Source organism: Pelobates fuscus, chromosome 7, assembly GCF_036172605.1.
Source record: "Pelobates fuscus isolate aPelFus1 chromosome 7, aPelFus1.pri, whole genome shotgun sequence".
In the NCBI taxonomy this organism is placed as follows: domain Eukaryota; kingdom Metazoa; phylum Chordata; class Amphibia; order Anura; family Pelobatidae; genus Pelobates; species Pelobates fuscus.
Genome location: NC_086323.1, coordinates 72,858,296 through 72,883,569, shown reverse-complemented (window position 1 = coordinate 72,883,569; position 25,274 = coordinate 72,858,296). Strand labels below are relative to the sequence as shown.

The 25,274-nt window shown below is 40.4% G+C and overlaps 1 protein-coding gene across 1 annotated transcript in view; it reads right to left on the bottom strand.

Annotated features, from left to right (window-relative positions):
• The window catches only part of LOC134568680 (glyoxal reductase-like), a 144,679-nt gene that overhangs the window by 49,632 nt on the left and 69,773 nt on the right, over positions 1-25,274 (bottom strand). Inside the window, exon 5 of the mRNA XM_063427335.1 lies at positions 7,791-7,882. Within this exon, the coding sequence (XP_063283405.1) occupies positions 7,791-7,882 (92 nt within the window). The remainder of the gene's footprint in view (positions 1-7,790; positions 7,883-25,274) is intronic.

Sequence of the window (25,274 nt, the reverse complement as noted above, 5' to 3'; positions counted from 1 at the left end):
CACTCCATTTCAGCACTGCAAGTTCTCCAACTCTCTCCAAATTATACATCACTTCAATCTCTTTCCTCTTCTCCTAGTTCCCCATCTCCTTTCATCCTGCCACAACTTCTCCTATCTACTTTCAATCACAGTTATCAGTGAAGAATCCTTACCCCCTCTCACTGCACACCATACCTTCGGATCCACATTACATTTTACTCTCTTCAACTCTACTGCCCATCTCCTTGCATTCTCCATTTTAGTTTTCCATCTCCTACGTCTCTTCACCTCATCAACTTAGCTATCCATCTCTCTCTCTCTCTCTCTCTCTCTCTCTCTCTCTCTCTACATCTCTTGTTATCCTTAATTTTAGATACCAATTTCCAATCCCAGCATCATTAGTCAACATTGAAAAAGTGTCAATGCCTCTCTAGGAGGAGATGCTGATTGGCGAAGTGTGACGATTGCTGTACATGTGCACTAGACCCCAATTTCTTCCCTATGGGTAAGCATTTGATTAGCTGAGATCATTGGTATTCATGATCTGAGCTAAGGGAGGAGTGGAGGCTGCAGTGAGACTGGAGCGCGATGGCACTAAGGTAAGTTAAACTCTTTATCTATTTCAGGGGGGGAACTGGGCTACATCAAAATAGTTGGGGAAATGCTAACATTAGTAATATATGTTTGTATCCCTTATGTTAGACTGTTCCTTTAATGTTAACTTGCAACTACTTTATTTCATATTACACCCAAATCAAAAAGTGATTTGCGTAAAACTGCACAGTGTAAACGGGCCTGTATCAATAATACTAAGAGACTATTTGGTTCATTCACTAAATAGTGAGTAAATGTGAGTCAAAAAGTGAGCTGATCAACTTAAGCCAGTTGAAGATAAAAAAATAGTAACTATAATGCTATCAGAGTATTTTCCATGGGTGCCAAGCTTGCATTATTCAGTCCTCTTTTACATTTCTTTGTGCTGTGCTGCAGATTATGTTAACACTTCATAAAAAATAATAATGATTTTAATAACTACAACATCCATAATCATCAGCAACGTCATGTGGTTTAACCAAGGTTTGCTATCCTGATGTATCCAGTCACATGTACACATGTTTAAAAACGGTAAAATCCATGTTCGTATATATTTCAATAACCCCATTAATTTGTTGTTTAGTGACCTCATTGTTGAGTAATGAGAGAGGAATTTGCAGGAATAATAACATGCGGAAAGAAGTCAGGACTAGGTAACATTGAGCATTTCTTTCCCAGTAATAAGGGAAGGCCGGTCATTTCCTGCTTCATATCTTTAGTACAAGTTGTCTCTACGCACGACAATGATGTGAAAACAATTATCTGGCTCAGACTCAAGTTAAATAGGGGCTCTCCTAAGAGGGAGGTGTCTACGGCTCACAGACCTCATCGCGAAGAGGAAAGGATAAACTGAAGGAAATTACTCATGTTATCAAAAGTCCACTTGTAAAAGAGACCTACTTTGTGCCAGAATCTGAAAAAGGACCTTGTTTCTCTCATTTAGGGAAAATAAAATCTAATTCCATTTCTAAACTTTCCCCTGAAAAAGTACCTGTAATCCTACAATTCTCTCAAAACAACTAACCAGTTTGCAAGCTGTATTCTAAGAGGCTGAACATCTAATCAATTGAAACCCCCAATCACACACATGGAAATATAAGGAAATAAAAGAGAATGTTGAGTTTTGATTGTGAGCTTTATCTGAAAAATTCCTGAGGAGAAGGAATCAGTTATCCGCACTTATCTAAAGAAAATACATTTGAAGTTCCATGCTAAACTATTTTTGAAAATAAAAATGTAAAAAAACAAAAAACAATTCACAATTTTTCTATATAGCTATGTCTTAATCAGTACAATGGGGTATGTGAGCAGAGACTGAAGCTGATATTTCACACGAGGGCAATTTATTAGGGATGCCAAGTAAGAGGATAAAATGGAGTACAACATAATAATGAAACAAAATGCATAATTTGCTCCTGACCGCTGTTTTAGACTGCTTTCTCCTCTAGACCTACTCCACCTTAACGATAGCTGAGCATCATGGGAAATGAAGCTTAGAAACAATCACTGCAAGTCGACACTAACTCAGATTTAGGCTCAGGCTCATTCTGTTCAATTTTACACAAGAAAGTAATATTCATAGTAAATTGTTTCAAATACACGTATGAAAGGCCTAGTTTTAAATAAACAGCAACAAAGTCTCCCTGAAATGTACAAGGTTTACTTTACAGAGAATTGTTAAAGTGCTTTATGTATCTGGAATCTGTCATTGTTTTTTTATTTTTTTTAAGTTTATGAAATGGCTGATTTCAGTAGAAATTTGCACTTTATTTTTTTTAAATCCATGCTGGAATGCCTTCCCAGTTGTCAGACATCTGGGGAGGTTTTCTTCCGCTTCCATGAGCTCCAGAGAGCTAAAGGAAGTGGCAGGTGCTCCAGGCTAGAGCACATCTGCCTTCACCACTTTTGTACTGCAGCTCATTGAGAAGTTGCACTCATGGCTTATACACAAAGGCATCTCAATGAGAATCCCCCAGGGATAGAGAGGATGGCATGCAAAGGATGCACACACAGATCTGCAGCATTTGCAAGCTGTTTTTTCATTTACCCCCAGAAAACATGCAGAAAAAAATACATGCATGTTTGTCTTTATTTGCTGACATAAAAACACAAAGCACTCTACAATGTGGGAATCGAATATTGGTACCACAATACTATATATAGTGTATATAAATACGTATATATATATATATATATGTGAGGTCTGTCCGGAAAGTATCCAGCCAAAAGTTGCAGGGAGCTAAATCTTTCAACAGATTCTCGACCATCTTTGAAGCATTTGTGCCACACATTTATTTGTGCTGTACTCATTGTATCATCCCTGAAAGCATTCTGAATCATCCGAATATTTTCCGCAGAGGAATATTCAAGCTAAACGCAAAATTTGATGCAGATTCGTTGCTCTACTTGCTCAGTCCTTTTGAATGCGACGCCCACACAGTACAAATGCTCACTCAACGGTGTCTGGTGCCCCCGTTGACTAGTACAGTGAAGCTGGCATTGTTGACGCATGCGCATACCAGTCCACTCTCCGGTTACATCGCTATTGCGCAAACCACTCTCATTATATATAAACAATGGCTGGAATTTTTCCAGACAGATCTCGTATATATATATATATACACAATGTCAAAGCTGCTGCAATCCATGGCTGGTTCTTGGTGACTGATCATTTGGATCATAGCCAATTCTTTGGCTTGAAAAAGTTGTGATTAAGGAGGCGGAACTTAGCAGCAGAATAAGGCAGACATGTGCAGCTAGGGCTCCTTGATGGAAACCCAAAACTGCCTACTCTACTTACCTACAAAGTACCAGCAGCCTGACCAAGTCTCGGCAGACGAATTCACTGCACACACACCGTTACTAGTCTCGGAGGCCTTCAGTATCGGATGGGATGTGGGGGACGGCTGCTCCTTCACCTCACAAATCTACAGCCTGTTTTAGTGTGCCGACCAGAGGCAACCACAAGCCAGTTGCAGATAGCAGAGCTAACCTGAAAACCTGCTGGGGCCACCATTGCAAGATGGCCGCTGCAACATCCTGGGCCCTCCTTGAGGAGAGCATTGAGCAAGCCTTTGACTGTGGGTGAGATTCTAGGCTAAAATCAGCCGCAGAGCAGAGAGAGGTGCAGAAAAGGAACGCTCCCTACAGCCTAATCTTAATGGAACCCCTGACCCGGCGCCTGCTGCACATCATCATACCCTGGGTCAGAAATCAGAAAGGCAAGGAGGGAATACGCAACGAACACCTCATTCCTGAAGAACAGGCAACCGACACCTACCTAGGCCTTAGTCCAACAGCAGACTACTCCATTGTTACAGCTCACACCTGCAAGAGGATGGGAGACCCCAGGTGTACGTTCAGGTGGCAGAAAGCGATCAGACCCCTGGCAACGTGCACTGGACACTGCTAGAGCCTGGGGCTGGTGGGGCGCCACTATAGAGATCCTGAGTACAGAGGCGGAATATGTTTTCTAACATTGGGGCGCAGGATTCCTTAATTTGTTCCCTAACAGACTTCCCGGCTCCTCCTGGTCAGCTGAATATGTTACTTGTTCCTGATCTGTATCAGTTGGTCCCAGTGGTTTACTAATCTCAAACAATTTCAGCGTGATAAAAAGTGTGGTCTTATGCCTTTTCTTAGTTTATGCAACCAGTGCCTCTATCCTGCTATGTTATATAACCAATTTAGTCATACCCTCACCCCACTGAGTTCGTTATCGCTTTGTTTATTTTTACTTAATATGAAATGAGGCTCCTGTGTAATGTGGGTGATATGTTATGTTTTCCAGTGTGCGGCTGTTGTTGACTTTCCGTATTGACATGCTTTTATTGCACAATTACCATATGACAGTGTAATTCTGTCATTAATCTATATACCTCAATAAAAATCGGATTGACAAAAAAAAAAAAAGTTGTGATCAAAATAGCTTCCATTGCTAAGGGCATCTACAGAAATGTAGTGTGATGTCTGAAACACAATGTCTGTCATGTGCTTGTTTGCATTTCAAGCTGGGAACATGAATTGTACGGATTTCCCAAAATTCCCAAAAAGGGTTAAATTCTGGCTTTACTGGCAGTTAGATACAGTCAGAGTTGCTTCCATCCATAAGAGTCTAAAGACGGTGGTTTGTAAGAACATAAACCTACAGACCAGCAGAGGAAGATAATTACTCTTCACAGCCTGGGATGACTGCTAACGCAATCAAAAGTCTCTCAACAATCGTAGGATGACATCATGTGACCTACAAAAAGAATGGCAAATGGCAGCTGGGGTGAAGTGCACCGCAAGGATGGTTTAAAACAGTCTCTTAGGGGTAGGGCTGGAGTCGAGCAAAGCTAGAGAGAAAGCCAGTCATTAATGGGAAGCAAAGAAGAGCATAAGGATTGGACTTTACAGGACTGTAGTAAGGTAATCTTCTTTGATGAGTACCATTTTTAGCTTTGCCCAACACTGGTTGATAAATGGTTAGACGGAGGCCTAGAGAGGCATAGAAACATAGAATGTGACGGCAGATAAGAACCATTCGGCCCATCTAGTCTGCCCAATTTTCTAAATACTTTCATTAGTCCCTGGCCTTATCTTATAGTTAGGATAGCCTTATGCCTATCCCACGCATGCTTAAACTCCTTTACTGTGTTAACCTCTACCACTTCAGCTGGAAGGCTATTCCATGCATCCACTACCCTCTCAGTAAAGTAATACTTCCTGATATTATTTTTAAACATTTGCCCCTCTAATTTAAGACTATGTCCTCTTTTTATAGTCTTAAATTAGAGGGGCAAAGGTTTAAAAATAATATCAGGAAGTATTACTTTACTGAGAGGGTACTGGATGCATGGAATATCCTTCCAGCTGAAGTGGTAGAGGTTAACACTAAAAGCCATAGTGTCTCAGGCCCATTGTGAAATTTGGTGTATGATCAGTGATGATCTGAGGGTGCTCCAGCAATCAAGCTAGAATCAGGCAGATTCATCTTTGTGAAGGATGCATGAATCATGCCATATGCAAGGTTATCTTGAAATAAAACTTGCTTCCTTCTACTCTGACAATGTTTCCCAACTCTGAGGATTGTTTTTTTTCCAGCAGGACAATGCTCCAAGTCACAAAGTCAGGTCAACCAAGATGTGAATGGAGGACCACCAGATCAATTCTGTACTTTTTCAAAAACAGTATGTTTCTCACAAATCCATATAAACTTGTTTTCTTTGCATTATTCGAGGTCTAAAACTACTGCATGCTTTTTGTTATTTTGACTAGTTGTCATAATCAAATTTGTTATTTGGAATTTGGAAGAAATGTTGCGAGTAGTTTATAAAATTAAACAAATTGTTCATTAAACTCAAACACATGCCTAGAAATAGTAAATCTCGTTATTTTGCTGTTAAAAAACAAAAAGCTAAAAATGTGGTTTATATAAGAAAATTATAAAAATGTAGCTAAATATTCAAAAGAATTTCATGGGTGATGGAAACTGGAAACCCTTAAAGGAACACTATATGGTTAGAAACTACAAACATGTATTCTTGACCCTATAGTGTTAAAAACACCATCTAACCCCCATGCCCACCCTTGCTAAATATAGCAAAGTCTTATATATTCTCAGTCGGCAGCTGCTTCTGGCTATGCCCTTCATCTGCTTGCTTGGCTGACATCATCAGAAGTTGAGATCTGAGGCAATCACAATGCTTTACCATAGGAAAGAATTGGATTGGCCGAGCTTATCAAGGAGGCAGATCAGGGGCAGAACCAGCACAAGCCAAACACAGCTCTGGCCAATCAGCATCTCCCACTTTAATCAACATCTGTATGAGGAAAGTTCAGTGTATCCATGCAAAGAAGTGTGCAGCACTGCCACAGGAAGCACCTCTAGAAGCCATCTGATGAGTAGACAGTGGAGATATCCATAGGCTGCAATGTAAATACTGCCTTTTATCTGAAAAGACAGTGTTTACTGCAAAATGCCTGAAGGGAATAATTATACTCACTAGAACAAATACAATAATCTGTAGTTGTTCTGGTGACTAGACCAGTGATGGCTTTTGCCTTTATATTTCTACTCCAAAAATGTGTGTTTAAATCATTCATTGACCATAAGGTTATGGAGATGGCAATAGTAAATATGCATGAGAAATGATGTTGACATAAAGTCAACATTTTGTTGGTTCTCAATGGGTTAAGAGGGTTCAGTCTTCAGGTGAAAAAAATAGATTGTATTAGAGATTTGGGGAAAGTTATATTACAGAGCACTTTTGCTTCTATTACAGACTGAAATACGATGCTCTACGAACAAGCGTCCCTAGAGCACTTTAAGAGAAATTCCAATTCTGACCTTGAGCTAGAACAGAGTTTATAAAAAAAAAAAGCCATATCATAAGGAACAAAGACATTTCCATTAAGACCTTAAATTCTCTTCTAAAGATGGGTTCATAAAATCCCAAATTATCGTCTCAAATGGTCTGAACTAGCTTGAAAGCTCTCATCATAAGCCATGATTGATCCTTTAATAAAGAACTAAGAACAATGAAATTTGCAATGCTTTCATGCAAGACTTAAAATCCATGAATAGGATGTACACATGGTCCCTTTACCTGATATTCTCAGATGTATTATTAAATGAAACGTCTATTGAAACAATATATCTTGTTTACAGTTAATATATATAATAGCTAGATATTTTACGTATTTCTTCATCCAAGTTCTAAAATGCTTTTTTGGAAAACGTATATACATTTATTATTATGTGCATGAGCACAGGGACATATAAAAAACAGTTAACAGTATACATTGTGTCCAAACTGTGAACTGCATAAAAGGAGGGGAAGGTTGGAAGGTGGGAATGTAACAGACGGTAATAGAGGTTTGGTGGTGCGGAGGAGAGCAGACCATTAGCATAAAAGCCATCCAGTGTATGTCTGAGAAATAGAAATTGGCTCAGTGAGAAGCATGTGAGGATATACAGTCCAGAAAATGATGAAAGGAGTAGAATCATGGAAAACTAAGTTGACGGCAAGTTAATTACCGACACACACTAAATACTGTGAATCTCATACACACTCAAAGCATTTTCAACTGCAAGACAAGAGAGGCAGCAAGGTGAGAACGAAGACACTATATTCAAAAAAGGTATTGTTTCTCGAACAAAAGGTACCTTAGGAAGGTGTGTACAGCCCATAAGTGCCAAATACAGAGTGAAGCCTGCATTTACAGACACTAACCTGGTTAAGATGGGGAACCAGGCTGCAGTCTTCCTTCAGCTGCTCCAAGTGGTGGATAAGAAAATTGCTAACCCCAATAGAACGGCAGATTCCTGTGAGACAAAGAATGAAACAGTATTAGGGATTTATTAAAGAAGACGTATCTGCTAGCATTATCAACTAAATGCTTTTAATGCAGTGAAAGTTTAATTTATGTGGCTATGACCTATGAATTATTGGTCTAATTGGTAGTAGAGCCCCATTACAAGTGATCCCCTCATACAATACACTGACAGTATGTTATAAAGACGTTGATGGCATCAATATGTCTTTTAACTCATGCTTGTACAATATACCTGTACAACTGTGTTATTTATCACCTATTCACTCTACTCAGCACGAAACACATAAGCATCCTTTTTGAGGTGCCCTCTCCCCTAAGTACACCTTTTACGATGTAAGGAATTCTATTTATGTATTGAATGGAATAACGCTAGGATTATTTACTCCACGTTTGAGTATGGTTGTTCTTCCTAACAAGTTAGGACCTGGCATCATTATAGTTTTGTTTTATTACCCATATTTAGAAGAGCAGGTCTGAGATGTAAAAGAAGCCCAATATTTATTTCATACAATTGTGACGGTCGTCTGCTTTTCTTAGTGGTTTACTTACTGAACATCATATTATTGTAAATTGAAAAGCGAACTGCAGAATTTAGGCAAGAAAAGTTTATTTGGAAAATAAATCCTCAAACTCCTGTATTTCATTACCCCTCTACAGGATTTCTTATACATGTGGTATATAATGATATTGACAGACATTTGGAAGGAGGGAATATAGTACATCCTGTTATTCTTATGATAAAGAATTTAAGCAGAATCCATAGCTGTAATAGAGTATTGAGTTGAAGTACATGCCAAATATATCTATAGACACTTCATATGGCTGAGGTGGGGGGCACTTTGTTTCAGGAGATGATGGAAAAAAAGGAGAGAGGAGGTATATTGTTAATCATTATTAATTTACCTATTGAAAGATATTTATAGAGATGGATTAGTAAATTAGAACAAAGACAATGTTCTTTTTATTGAAAAACACATTTACTGCAATTTAAAACATCTTCTCTGCAACGTGAGGTATATAGCAATGAGAACCCTAGAACATTACCTAGAAAAATAGGTAAACGCATGTCAGCATACAAAGTTCTAGTTAGGAAAATATGGAAAATGGGTTATTTACTAAACTGGATAGCCTCCCGAGTTAACATGTTAAGAAACAAGTTTAGACCAAAGTACAGGAGTTGAGGAATCTTTGCGTGTCAGCTATTTTGGTATAGGTACAGCACTTCAGAAGTCAGCTCGTCACAGTGTGTCTTGTATAGGAAGAAAATGTATGCTGCACTCACCTGAACATGCATACATGATTGTGTGCTGCTGGGGCCAATATATACAACATACAAAATACACAATCCAGCGCACTCGCTTATTCACTAAACAATGATTTCAAATCTCACATTATTTTCTGCCTAGGTGAGGTGTTTTTAAATAAAACTATTACAGTCTGTGAGATTTGAAATTATTGTTTAGTGAATAAGCGAGTTTGCTGGATTGTGTATGTTGTATATATTGGCCCCAGCAGCAACCTATAATGTATGCATGTTCAGGTGAGTGCAGCCATCTTGGTTTCAATTACTTTAAAAGTAAGCTCTTATTGTTTTTTTACCCAGGGGACTTGCTGGGTTCCAGGAACACTAGAGGATTCAACTTAAGAAACTTGATGTCCCCTATACAACAGAGAGGTGGGGACATATCATGACATATCTACCCATTGTACTGTGCTATGGAATCTGATGGCGCTATATTAATAATAAAATAATAATATCTCCTCCTGTCTACCAATGAATAGCATGCTGCTCATGCTCTCCTAGATCTCAATTTAATCATAGTCCAAAATAAGCACATTTAGATTTTCAATGCAATCCTACCATAATACCTAAGTTATAGAAAGTTATGCAGCAAAGGTCTATTCTCCAGCACCACCTTCTGACAGCATACCTTCCGACATTTCATTGAGGAGAATCGGGACAGTTGGGTGGAGACACGATGGGGCATTTCCAGGGACGCAACACACATCACGAGTAATGCCCATAAACGGTGGGCCCGCCCAAAAAGGGGCAGGTTTACCCAAAGCCACTCACGCTGTGCTGCCTGGGGACAGGACTGTGGGACATGACTTAAAGTTAGTTAAAATCAGGACTTTCCTGCTGAAAGCGGGACTGTTGCGAGACATGTGTCCCTCTAAGTAGCCTGGCAGAGCACTTCCCTACTGATATTTCTTTTGTAATAGGTTACTGCATTGAAAAGTAGCTGCTTGCAAAATGTAAAAAAAAACAAAAAAAAAACACTAATATCATCTTGCCCTCTCCACCATTTGTAGAGATGCAGGGCTAAAGAACCCCACATCTGGGGCTTCAGCACCCCCAAAAAGCCTGGCCCCTAGCCACGCCAATGCTTTTACCCCAAGTACATTAAATGGGGAGTACATTCTCATAAACATACATACTATAGGGACAAAGTTAGCAGGTATTCCCAGCTTGCTTCATTTGATCAAGTATATGTTTTTTAAAGGCTACTGCTGCTATTGCCTAAAGCTAAGATGCATGTGATCTTGTGAGTTCATCAGGATCAGACGTAGTTAGTACTCTTATAAGATGTGATTAATTCATTCTTGTAGAGTGACTGTATTATATATAATACCGTTAACATAGTTGTTACACAAGTTGCCCATGAACATAATATGAATGTGTATTGTTACCAAATAAATGGGAAAGGAGCCTATTGCTTAAAGGAGAATTGTCACTTACCAGGGTTTTGTTATTGATATTACGTTTACTTATCCCTATATTTAACAAATATGTAGTTTTTGAAGTGTAAAAAGTTAAATATAGAAACCCACATCTCTTTATCCTGCAACTGGGCACCTCCATCCTAGCTCCCTGTCAATTATTGTTATATACTCTGTCCTCTGCACCTGGCAATCAGCATAAAGGAAACATACAAAAAAGAGGGGAAATTAGTTCAAATATTTCAATTTCTCCTCTTCATTTGCAATGCTTGCCTCTCTTTGCCTTGTCTGAACTGAATTATGATTTGCCATTTGCTAAATCTTAAAAATATTTATATATTTTTTTGATCTTTATTGTGTTGTTTTTCATTCATACATTGGTTAAAAGACCACTATAGTGCCAGGAAAACATACTTGTTTTCCTGGCTCTATAGGGTCCTTGGGTCCCCCTCAGGGCCCCCCTCCCATTGGACTCTAGGGTGAGGAAGGGGTTAAACAGTTACCTTTCTCCAGCGCCGGGCGGGGAGCTTTCCTCCTCCTTTCCCGTCATTGGCTGAATGTGCATGTGTGGCACGAGCCGCGCGCGCATTCAGCCAGTCTCATAGGAAAGCATTCTCAATGCTTTCCTATGGACTCTGGCATCTTCTCTAGAGGCCACTAGAGGCTGGATTTACCCATTTGTAAACATAGCAGTTTCTCAGAAACTGCTATGTTTACAGCAGGCTGGGTTAACCCTAGAGGGACCTGGCACCCAGACCACTTCATTGAGATGAAGTGGTCTGGGTGCCTATAGGTATATCACTTAAAGTTAGCTTGAGCGATTCTGGTATAAGTGATGAAGTGGTCTCTTTACTCTCTTTTTAAATCACTTTACTATTTGATTGATGCCTGTCACATCTTATTTGATGTTACTCGGCTCTATATTGCAGGCACAAAGCAAAGAAGGTCCCTGGAGAGATTATGGAAATGCCGGCCAGCTTGGAACCCCCTAAAGTGATAGACCATGGAGATTCATTCTATGTAGCAGCATCAACAGCCTCAGAAAGTTATAAGAAGAAAGACTTTATTCTAAGTAATAAAAACTAACAGATAATGCAGATGGGCAGAGAGGATATTGTGCATGAGCACTTGCTGAGATGCAAAGTCCTCATGGCAAATTGGTGAAGCCATACTTCTTCCTCACTCTGTAACCTCTGCAATTGCAAAATGCGTTTCTCACATAGGTTCTTCCTCCAGCATAGTAATATCATTATTTCACAACAGACTCAGTCATCATCATTGGAAAGATGAACATATGTATTAAATTGCCTGGATACAAGCAAATTTCTGCAAAAGGCACATTAAAGGACCACTATAGGCACCCAGACCACTTCAGCTCAATGAAGTGGTCTGGGTGCCAGGTCCATCTAGGGTTAACCCTGCCTGCTGTAAACATAGCAGTTTCAGAGAAACTGCTATGTTTACTTCAGGGTTAATCCAGCCTCTAGCGGTTGTCTCATTGACAGCTGCTAGAGGCGCTTCCGCGCTTCTCACTGTGATTTTCACAGTGAGAAGATGCTTGCGTCCATAGGAAAGCATTGAGAATGCTTTCCTATGGACTGACTGAATGCGCGCACGGCTCTTGCCGCGCATGCGCATCCAGCCAAAGAGGGAGGAGTGTCCCCAGCGCCGAGGGACCCAGGCACTGGAGAAAGGTAAGTGTTTAACCCCTTCCTCATGCTAGAGCCCGGCGGGAGGGGGGGCCATGAGGGTGGGGGGACCTAAAGACCATATAGTGCCAGGAAAACAAGTTTGTTTTCCTGGCACTATAGTGGTCCTTTAACTCAATTACATACATATATAGCAAGATCCCCATATGTCCGCTTTCAGCCAGACAATAACTTTTTGTGGTCCTGTCCCAGGTTCTCAGTTTCTCAGTTTAGCAGAGGCAGCAGCTGCAGACTTGAATACAAGTAAGATTTTACTATATTTAAGGAGTCAAGAGAGGATCAGGGGGCCTAGATGGTGGTTTTAACACTATAGGGTCAGGAATACATGTTTGTGTTCCTGACCATATAGTGTTCCTTTAACATTTTACTACATTTATGGATTAATGTAAAATAATCACAGGTCCAAGAAAGTACATATGTTTATAAATAATAATTTGTTGAGATAATTGAGTAAACAGTTCACAAAATATGAGGGGGAAATGTTTCCAGATTTTAAAAGTGATGTGGACACTGTGCAAATTACAAAAAAGAAAAAAAGTCAAACGAATTTAAAACAGGATGTAGACTTTTAATAAACATCAATTTGGAGTCAGACAAAGGTGCTAAATTGTCAATAGAAATGGTTCCTTAGGTCTGAGAAGGTCTTTAAAAAAATGTAAACATGTCCATATGAACAAAAGAGTATTATTTGCGGTCAAGGGCTTCCAGAGAAAGTGCAGGATCCGAGACAGCCAACATAATGCTAAAGTGGAAACAAAGTCCTTTGGGGGTGAGTATGGAAGGAAGGCAGGCCCTGAGAAATATATATATACACATACATACACACACACATACATATATACACTGTTCAAAAAAATAAAGGGAACACTTAAACAACATATTGTAACTCCAAGTCAATCACACTTCTGTGAAATCAAACTGTCCACTTAGGAAGCAACACTGAGTGACAATGAATTTCACATGCTGTTATGCAAATGGGATAGACTACAGGTGGAAATTATAGGCAATTAGGAAGACACCCCCAATAAAAGAGTGGTTCTGCAGGTAGTGACCACAGACCACTTCTCAGTTCCTATGCTTCCTGGCTGATGCTTTGGTCACTTTTGTATGCTGCCGGTGCTTTCACTCTAGTGGTAGCATGAGACGGAGTCTACAAACCACACAAGTGGCTCAGGTAGTGCAGCTCATCAAGGATGGCACATCAATGCGAGCTGTAGCAAGAAGGTTTGCTGTGTCTGTCAGCGTAGTGTCCAGAGTATGGAGGTGCTGCCAGGAGACTGGCCAGTACATCAGGAGTGGTGGAGGAGGCCATAGGAGGGCAACAACCCAGCAGCAGGACCGCTACCTCCACCTTTGTGCAAGGAGGAACAGGAGGAGCACTGCCAGAGCCCTGCAAAATGACCTCCAGCAGGTCACAAATGTGCATGTGTCTGCTCAAACGGTCAGAAACAGACTCCATGAGGGTGGTGTGAGGGCCCAACGTCCACAGGTGGGGGATGTGCTTACAGCCCAACACCGTGCAGGACGTTTGGCATTTGCCAGAGAACACCAAGATTGGCAAATTCGCCACTGGCGCCCTGTGCTCTTCACAGATGAAAGCAGGTTCACACTGAGCACATGTGACAGACGTGACAGAGTCTGGAGATGCCGTGGAGAAGGTTATGCTGCCTGCAACATCCTCCAGCATGACCGGTTTGGCAGTTCGTCAGTAATGGTGTGGGGTGGCATTTCTTTCATTTCTCATGTGCTCGCCAGAGGTAGCCTGACTGCCATTAGGTACCGAGATGAGATCCTCAGACCCCTTGTGAGACCATATGCTGGTGCGGTTGGCCCTTGGTTTCTCCTAATGCAAGACAATGCTAGACCTCATGTGGCTGGAGTGTGTCAGCAGTTCCTGCAAGACGAAGGCATTGATGCTATGGACTGGCCCGCCCTGAATCCAATTGAGCACATCTGGAACCTCATGTCTCGCTCCATCCACCAACGTCACGTTGCACCACAGACTGTCCAGGAGTTGGCAGATGCTTTAGTCCAGGTCTGGGAGGAGATCCCTCAGGAGACCATTCGCCACCTCATCAGGAGCATGCACAGGCATTGTAGGGAGGTCATACAGGCACGTGGAGGCCACACACACTACTGAGCCTCATTTTGACTTGTTTTAAGGACATTACATCAAAGTTGGATCAGCCTGTAGTGTGTTTTTCCACTTTAATTTTGAGTGTGACTCCAAATCCAGACCTCCATGGGTTTAAAAATTTGATTTCCATTTTTAAATTTTTGTGTGATTTTGTTGTCAGCACATTCAACTATGTAAAGAACAAAGTATTTAAGAAGAATAGGATAAATCTGGTACGTGCATACATGTTACCTAGCTGGAACTATTTTTTTAGATAAATTCCTTTAAAATGTTCAGAATATTGGTTGAAAATAATACATTCCGTATTTTAAAAATGTATATGGTCCGGGAAGAAACCCAGGATAAAATGGAAAACAATAACGTTAAATACAAAACAGGGTGGCATAGGCATGTCAGATATCTTTAAATATTATAGAGCAAGTAGACTCATGCATGCCATGATTACACAGAAGAACAGCTCTCAAAAAGAAAAATGGCTTACAATAGAACAAGATTTATCCTTAAATAAGAATTTACCTGCTTTATTTTGGCCACTGGGACTACAGAGGGATCAGACAGATACCTATTTAGAACTAAAATTCCTAATAGATATATTAGATTAATGGAAACAAATAAAGAAAAAACTTAATTTAACAAATAAATTGCTAAGCTCCTTATCATTAAAAACTCTTGAAGGAAATATTGACAATCTAAATTTAAATAATTGGAATAATAGTGGACTATATTTTATAAAGGACATAATTAATGTGAATAAGGTCAAATCTTTCTCGACTCTCGTTCTAGAAAAAAATCTACCAGGTAAAGAACGTGTTAATTATATAACAATAAGTGGTTTAATTTCTGAATATCTACTTAGTATGACGACAGAGGCAGTGGAAAACCTAGAACTGTTATACAATCAAACAAACTTTAAAGGTTATATTTCGAAATGTGTAGAAATATTACCAAAAACGAGTGATGGCATCAATTGTAATGCAAAAAGAAAATGGGAAAGGGACTTAGGCTGAGCAAGAACAGAGAATTGGAACTTCAAAACAGTTAGAATGTGGTCAGTGCCAGGCTGGGGGAAAAAAAGTGCACAGCGGCCCTGCTGAAGAGCTCTAGCATGAGAAAAAGGTCCTGTATTTATTCTGCGCAGCGCATGCAAATTTAATAACATGCTTGCTTTTAACTTGTCTCTGGTGTCTCCATAAGTGGGATACCAGAGGACAAAAGGGCCAGGAAAGCATATGGTGCATGTGTTTGGAGCCTGCTTGTGGGATTGCGTATGTGTAGAGTGAGTTGATTGTGTTGTGTATTGTGTAAATAGGTCGATTTCATTTGTGTTTATGGTGTAATATGTGTGTCTGGGGGCTGTAGAGAGTGTGTGCATAGGACGCATAGTGTGTATAGGGGATGTAGCGAATGTGTGCATACAGGCTGTAGTATATGTGTGTGTATATAGGTGATGTAGTGTGTGTTTAGAGAATGTAGTATGTGTGCTTACAATGAATGTAGTGTGTGCATAGGGGATCAAAGTTTGTATGTCACAAATGTAGTGTGTGTAGAGGATCTAGTGTGTAAAGACCCAGAGTGTGTAAAGACCCAGAGCCCAGTAAATCCCCCCACTGGATTGGCCTACAGATCATCCTAACGCAATTTGTTTCTCTTACTGCATACATTCATTTAATTCATTTCATTAATTCACCTGTTATAAGTGTTGAAACATATGCACCATGAAACCCTAATTTCCTGAGCCCAGTAATCATATTAAAACAATGAGAGCTTCTCACTGTTACATGTATGTGTTTGTCCAACACCTTACGTCGATCTATGTAAAATGTGAAAAACCAATGAAACCTAAACAGGAGAAAAAAAACAATGAAAGGGCTGGAATTGGGTGAGGATTTGAAGCCCCTTTTAAGTCTGTAAGAGCTTTTCTCAGAAGTATGCACAGTTATTTGCAGCAAACACCGGAACTTCACAGGAGTTTATTTTATAATGTTATTTTATATGTTTGCATATTGTTCCAAACGTAATATCTATTTATTGCACTACTGATGTTTAGAATGTTTCCTTCATCAAAGGGGCAGCCAACAGTTTGTCGACACAATCCCTTTGTTTATGGGGTACATACATTGCCCCAGCACTTTCAGTGTATAACTACCTCACAGGTGATATTGATAATGCAGATATGTACATTTAGAATTACTAAGTCGGCTGACGAGGAATGGAAAAAGCCCCAATTTTTTCAAGACGCTCAAAAACAATCTGATGTAATAAACATAAATTGCGCCCAGAGGCTATTGGCAGCATAAGCATTATACTGATCTGTGGTGCTTAATGTTGTTTAGATTGTCCCTTTAAATCTTCTATGATCTATTGCTCACCTGGGCATGAAAGAAGATAAATATGGTGGAATACATTTAAGGCTCCTTTCAAATAGATTTCCACACTTAATTGGTATCTGTGACCTTTTGTTCCTTTGGAGGGTATAATCCAATAATCTGCAATAATCTAGTTCTTGCTTTGAACATGCAGGCAGCCATGCTTTGTTAAAGCTAATAAAAATCAGGCACTAAATAATTATTTAAGGAGAAAAGTCACGCTTTTCCACACATTCCCTACATTTGTTTTCTGACTTATCGTAAGATTATATTTGTGCTTGATTTCAACAAACCCAAGAAAGCCTCCAAAAAGAAGTTTATTTTGTCTTAGAACTTTTTCGATTTTCTGTTATTTTCGATTATCCATTTCTAGCTAATATCCTCTCTTTCAAAGAAAGGGAAACATAGAAAGTAATTACAGCACACTGGTAACATTTTAGTGAAGCACCTGCTAAAATAGCAGATACTAGTTCTAAACAAATCGTGTCTGTTAGTTCGCCCATTGTACAGCGCTACGGAATTTGCTGGCGCTATATAAATAATAATAATAATAATAATTGGAAGTTTTAATAGAAAAATAACCTGCTAATACCATAATTAATTACAATCTTTCCATCAAATCGGAAATAAATATCCTGTAAACTAATGCTTCTTGCCTAGGTTATGGTGCAAAAAGTAATCATAGACTCTTGACCAATCTCCCTGCACCAATTTGCTTTTAACTGCAGTAATTTGAAAACATCACTACAGCTATAAGCCCCTCCCCTCAGTGACATATATCACAGGACACTGCAATACCTCCTCCATTTCCTGTTCAAATTTATGTACCACATTCACACACTGAGTGCAATACAAGTGCTCACTTTGCCTCACAGGCTCCTTCACAGTTTATAGCAAAGAAACCTATGCCATGGTCATGATATCAGCCTGGAGTTCCCTTTAATTATTCTATACTAAATCATTTTCCTACAATAGGGAAAACAGCGTACATTTGCTCTCTCCAGTTGCACTTTAGCTTAATGAAGCAGTTTTGGTGTGTAGATAATGCCTCTGACGTTTCACTGCTCAATTCACAGCCATTTAGGAGTTAAATCGTTTTGTATCTGTCCATGCCACACTTCCCCTGGCTGTGACTGATACAGACTGCATGAAAACAAAATGGTTTCATTTTCAATCAGAGTTAAGTTACCATATTTTTCCGTGTAAAAGCCCCGTATAAGATGACACATTTTTTGAGCCCAAAATTAAGAAATCAATATTTTAAACATCAAATAGAACAATTTTGAGATTTTTGAGGTGGACAACACACATCTGATTCTCATGCCTCCCCTGTGCTATGGTACTCTGTGAAGTTAATGGCTCTATAGTGCATGCTGGGAGACTACAGCTCCCACAATACAGCAGGTGGTGTGAGGGCATACTAGGACATCCTAGTACTATTCCATATGCTCCCTGATCCCCATTCCCCCCCCCCCCCATAAATATAAATCAGAAAGCAAGACCTACCTGAGGTGGAGCATACCTTAATATGGCTGCTCTTTTTTATTGTGTGGCATGTCTCTGGAGCTCCGTTCGTGGTAAGTGCTGATGTCTGCTGCAGCTCCTGTGCATACAGGGACCTCTTCCTCCTTGCCACAGCATTCAGAAGTGGATCGAAGGGAGGGAGGCCAGGTATGTGTGTGGGCCGTGGCACACTGAAACGCTGCAGGCGCCAGAAAAACGTAGGCCCAGCACACAAGTGTTTTTTTGTTAACCCCTGCAGTGACATTCCATGTATAAGATGACCCCTAATTTTAGACTCAATTTTGTTTTAGAAGTGGAAAAATACGATACTTAAAAAGTTTTTTTATCTCCTGCTCTGTAAGTTGAATTTTAATTATGTACAGGAGGCTCCTAAAGTGTCTAGCAACCTATAAACAGTGCAGGAGATAAGAAATTCTAAATTAAACAGAATTTGTAATAAAGTAATTGTAAACATTAGATGACTATTTACAGGGAGTGTTTAGGAAGGCTGTGTAAGTCACATGCAGGGAGGAGTGACTAAACAAAGTGATTTGACTACTAAAATGCATATAATTGAGCAATGCGACTGCAGGGGCAGGATCTATACACCATTAAGCTAAAGTTGTTTTGGTGAATAAAGTGTCCCTTTAAATTTCAGTAAAGTTTTGGTAAAATTGAAGTCACAAGATCTAGTATTATGTCTCTTGCTATTTTCACTATTTCCGCTTCTTTTAGCAATTCTCTTGGATTCAAGAATCAAGCCTCTCTTCATTTGTCTTTTTCCTTCACTTAATGCTCCTGTCACTAATTACAACTTTGTTATCTTCCTTATAATAATTCAGTTCTCTAATTCTCCCTTTAGATTAATGTTTCCGCCATCAACCCTATCTCACAGGTTTACTGCCTTCCTGTAACTGTTCACATTGAGGCCATTGGCTGTTTCATCATATAAATACAGCTTGCATGCTAGGCTTTTTAATATAATATTTTGGAAATTAAGTCCTGAAAGATTAATGACACTGCATAGACTTTCTTTGGATGTATTTTTGAATTATTGTCCTCGTTAATGATTAGTAGATTTATCTTTTGATTACACATCTTTCACCAGCTAGGGCATTATACTTGACTGCTGGTTGCTCAAGAACCCCTTGACACTGATTCTGGCAGAATTTTGCCTGGATTGAAGACTTCAAAAACTAACCTTGATTTTATATTACAGATTTGTATCATAGCATCTATTATGAGCCGCACCAGAAGTGTTCTCTCCAGAGGAAAAGCGTTAAATAAACAGTTTATTATCATGCCTCCTTGTCTGCACGATGTTTAGAATTGTGATAATTCAGAGCGTGAGGCTTAAAGGATCACTATAGTGCTAGGAAAACAAACTCATTTTCCTGGCACTATAGTGCCCTGAGGGTGCCCCCACCCTCATGGCCCCCCTCCCGCCGGGCTGAAGTTGGAGGAAGGGGTTAAACACTTACCTTTCTTCAGCGCCGGGCTCCCTCGGCGCTGGGGACTCTCCTTCTCCTTTGGACGTCATTGGCTGAATGCGCATGCGCGGCAAGAGCGGCGCGTGCATTCAGTCAGTCCATAGGAAAGCATTCATCACAGTGAGAAGCGCGGATGCAGCTCTAGTGGCTGTCAGTGAGACAGCCACTAGAGGCTGGATTAACCCATATGTAAACATGGATGTATGTTTGTTTACAGCAGGCAGGGTTAAACCTAGATGGACCTGGCACCCAGACCACTTCATTAAGCTGAAGTGGTCTGGGTGCCTATAGCGGTCATTTAACATCAGAAATGTAGAGAGTGATTACTTTGCACTGTATTGTTAATGCTTGTACTGGACCTTAAAGGAACGCAATAGGCACCCAGGCCATTTCATCTCAATGAAGTGGTCTGGGTGCCAAGTCCCACTCCCTTATCAACCCTGCAGCTGAAAAACATTGCCGTTCTCCAGGAATGTCAATGTTCTTATTGCAGGGTAAACCTGCCTCTAGTGCCTATCGACTGACAGCCACTAGAGGTGTTCCCGCCAAAATAGTGAAGTAAAACTCCACTATTTCAAGTTCAGCCTTTCTCACATGTATTTGCTGTTGATCCAAAAGAAGGCAAAACACACAGTTTACAGCACTTTCCAATTTTGCAACAAACTAGGAAAAAAATCCTTCTTGACCCCGGAATAGCAGTCAGATATCTACTTGGATCAATAAGCGGTTACCTCACCTATTGTAAATTATATCTCTGAATATTATGTTTTTGCAAGGATTCATCCAGTTGCTGTTGCTGAATATATTAATGATTTGTAGTAATGTATTTCATTATGATCATAGTACCACATTTTGTGTTTTCCTTTAGTGATATAATAATAACAAAATATTTAACCAGGAAAGGTACATTCAGATTACTCTGGTTTCCAAGTACGTCCTGGGGATGTTACCTTAGCCCAACATCCAGGGGTTGTTACTATCACCCAATTTAATGGTACTCATTATATATACAGTACAATAGTAGGAATTAGTTTTTGATTTATTTAGTTATTTTATTTGCGGTATATTTTATGAAAAGCGCTTTATCTCCCTTACTATTGCACATTAAGTAATGTTATCTGGAAAAAGGATGACGTTGGACGTTCTATACACGTCCTGACGTACATACCGGAAACAAAGTGACCGGAACCAGAAGTGAATATAGGTTTTGGAGCGTGATGACGCAGATTACTTCCTGATGCTGGATTACGTCCCGACGCCGGATCTGGAAGGGAAGAGCCGCAACCACGGCGAAAAGGGCGCCAAAGAAGAATTTAAAAGACTGCACGCCATGGACACACACATCACCTCCAACGAAGGCAAAAAGCCGAAACGCTTCAGGTGCTGTGGACTTATATTATATAGGACTTTCTTCCAGTATAGTTGTTTTTAATTTGTTTCCGGTTTATGGACAATAAATCTTTGTAACCCCCTGCATCTGCGTCCTGGTGGTACCTTACACAGAATACTGAGAAGTGCCCAGCAGAAGTCTTATTTGTTCAAGGCATGCAGTTTGAGCCAGCTTTTTAAGTGGCTCCCCATATGTGAGTGGGACCAACACATATATTTGAATGTTTAGTTTCAACTTTATTACCCTATGTCTTTCTCTTTTGGTTTATTTCAGAGAATAATTTTAGGATTAATTTTATTTACTCGCTTGCTCTCACCTATCTTTTTCTATTTGTTTAATATATATATATATATATATATATATATATATATATATATATGTATGTATAAAAAATGGATGAATTAGGCGCTCACTATATGGAATAATAGGCTGCAGTAACCAATACAAGGAACCCCAACCTTGTAAAAAAGTGACGTGAGAAAGAGAGGGAGGAGACCGCGCCTTAAATATATAGAACTAGATGAATATACAAAAAAAGTATACGTACACAATATGACCTCAGAAATAAAAGGAACATACAAAGAATATTAGTGCAATATGTTTAGTACAATAAGTATATAGATGAATAATATTCCACTCACATATCCCAGAGCTAACCTAGAGCTCTGCCGTTAGTGCGCCTGGACGGAATAATCCCCGTCTAAGGATATATATGAGGTAGTGGTGGTCCCAATCGTCTCGGATGGAGTAATATGTGGAGAGACAGGAGAATCCGGATAGTTCAATATATATTTATAAAATAAAGGGTGAATAAAATGATATAAAATCAGTACTCACATTTACTAGAGCAGAACTTGCTCTAGTATCTTTAGCGTAGGTGGTATAGTCCCCACCAAGGAACAGGATGGTAACCAGGATGGAAGAAATAAAATTCAAATGTATATATACAAAGAATTTATTAAACAAAAATAGGATAAAATAGATAAGAGTGCTATAAAAAGTCTTTCAAAGTCCACTTTACGCATTTCGCCTATCAAAAAGGCTTCTTCAGAAGTGTGGATGTGTCCTGGAAGAGTCCGTTTATATATGAGATTCCTAAGTGTAAATTCCGTCCTGGTGTGTCTTGATTGGAGTTTCCTGTTTCCTGTGTCCATTGGTGAACCGCACGCGTCACACCGGAAGTGACGCGGCATGGGAACACCGAAATTTGCTGTGCGTTCCACCGGTGGAACGCAAACGTTACTAAAGTGGTAACGCTGCGTTCCGGTGGGGTTGGGTGATGGAGTGCTTTAGATTGTATATATCTAAATATAAAAACGAGCTGTAAATTATACTGTTTAACAGTGTATAAAGGAGACAGTATATGGCGCGCCGGAAGTGACGCGGCGCTAATAAGATCAGTCTAGCTATGCGTTCCATCTATGGAACGCAAGTGCAATCGCACATAGACTTACAAAAATAATACGAGTAGATATTGAAAAAAAGTAGGTAAAAAGCTGCTAATTTACAGCACAATCTCTATTGCACAAGATTGTGTGAGCCTCTGGAGGACTATTACACATTATTTTCTACGTCCAACTTTCATAGCAACAAAATGATGGGAAAAGGGTATTAAATTACTAAAGACAAGATAAAATTCTTATTGGATGGAAATAAAAATTCCATAATATCGATGCTGCCCTAGAGAGGTAATATCTATAAAAATGGGGACAAACAGAGGACAGACGAACATAAGACATTAACCCAAATTAAATTAATTGGTATGATTACGGTTATTGAAACATGCTGCAACTTACTTGTTTTTTTTAGCTTTTACAGTGTGTGAATAACATGCAGAATGGATGAGGCATGGTCAACTGAAGTAACTGCAAAGTTGTTAAAACGCAGATCGACTGTAAATGTAGTTATTACACAATGTGTTAACCATGCTACTGGCTTTCATTAGCCAGTGTGGTAGAGCCGAAAAATGTTTCAGGTCTGAGGTTTAATAACTTCCTGTTCTCATATACGATACAAAAACCCAGATTACACCATTCAAGCACCGTTAGGTCAGGAAAACGTTACAGCCTTTATTTTTTATTTTTTTGTCAATCTTTCTTTTATTGAGACATACGAGATGGGATACAAAATAAAGAGAGGGAAATGCAAGAACGTTTTACAGTATAGGGTTAGTACATCATTAACTTGGAGAAATTACATTTCCTGAATAGTGATGCCTCATTTTTTGTTGTTTTGTTATGTTGTGTAGCAAAAACATATTCAAGTCCAACAGTGTAGTAATACATAATGAAAGTCAGGTAGTTCTGCGCTGTATACACAATTCAGTCTAGATAACCGGGGGGGTGCTATGAGATTTGATGCTATATGAACTGAGTAATAGCGTTATTGTGCTTCTAGTGGGTCAGTGGGAGCAAAGTTAAACGTCAGGCATGCCATGTACTATATAAAAGTTGCGGTGGTAAGCAGTAACAAAGTGATACATCACATGACATTTAAAATAGCACTTAATAGTAGTGTACAGGTTAGTATGGTTACGCACGTTATGGTACCTCATGAGTAGTAAACAATTATATAACATATATGAGTCAGGTGTGACGGGTAACGCTTGGACGGGCTTGCTTAAGCTCAGTTTAAATGGTAAGAAGCATGCTAGCCCAGGCACTCCCTCATTTGCTTTAATGGGTACCGGTCAGGTACATGTTAATTGTGTGCAGGAGTGTATTGTGGTATTAGATTAGCTCTGCCAGTACAACAATGCTGCCCAAGCTATAAGATTAGTCACATGGCTAAGATTTGTCTCAGAAGGTAAACTTAAAGTAAACAGCACGTCTATGTGGTGCGACATACCAGGAGAAAACAGTGCAATTATAACGTAGGCTGCGTTAAAGGCAATAATTATAAACATAGCGTTTCATCGTTTGCAAGTAGGATATAGAGAAATAAAAAAAAAAAAAGAAAGTGAGAGGAGAGAGTTAGAAATCGCTGCGTGTCTGCAAATCAGTCCTGTTCAGCCCATGCCGGTTCACGGCAGGATGTCATCAGGGATGGGAAGGCAAAGTGTGTCGGAGCGGCAATTGCGGGGCGAGGACCCCCTCCAGCCCCAGGCCCTTATAGAGGGTGGCATCGTCTGACCACTGACTCGAGGGCTCTGTGAGTTCAAGACATTTCCATATCGGGTGCAGATGGAGCCGGGTTTCCGTCGCCGCCTGTGGCGGGCATTCCTCCTGCAGGGTGGTCGATGTTGTGCAGGCAGTCTTCTCACGGCCCTCAGCATGGGTGGGGTGCGTGCTTGCGTGGTTAGCTTGGGGATAATCGCTGTGCCCGGAGTGGGGCGCCTCTTCCCCCCAACCCCAGCTCCAGTCTTGCAGTCTGGCTGCAATTGCGGTGGTATCTTTCTCCGCTCCCCGTGGGCACGGTCTAGCTTACACTTATCTGTCAGGGAGTGCAGGTTCGCTTGAGTTGCTTGCAGCCGTTTTCCTAGCCTGTGCCAGAATCGGGCAAAAGCAGCATCTATTCGCCGCTGGATGTTGCTGTGATCCTCCGTCTCAGGTAGGCATTTTGGCTCGCTTGGTGTGCGTGTCGCCGCCATTTTTGGTGCACCATGTGCTCGGCTGCCCTGGTGTTGCGGTTCGTCAAGTTGTATGGTTGGCTCATTACTGCCACTCCAGTCACTTGATGTGGACCGAGATGACCCCCATCGGTCCAGGGGGGGGGGGGGGGGGGTTTGGAGGTGACAATCTCGAGGGATCCATGTCCAGGTCAGTCAGCATGGGGAGCGGCCGTCTCCCCGCTGCCCGATCTCCGGTAGGCCTCAGTGCAGATTGTTGGGTTCCCAGGGGGTTACAGGCTTGATTTTGGTATCGGGTGATACCCCCGGGTGTCCCCTTCATGGTAGCTCCTCTCCAGTGTGCGATTGCGTTGATTTGTTGGGGGATTACCCCCAAAAAGTGCAGAGTGAAGCTGGAGCTGAGGTTCAGCACAACCACTCTGCCTGGATGCTAGGCTCCACCCCACGTTACAGCCTTTATTTTTTCACAATTTCTCTTTCCATAGACTGAGCTATAT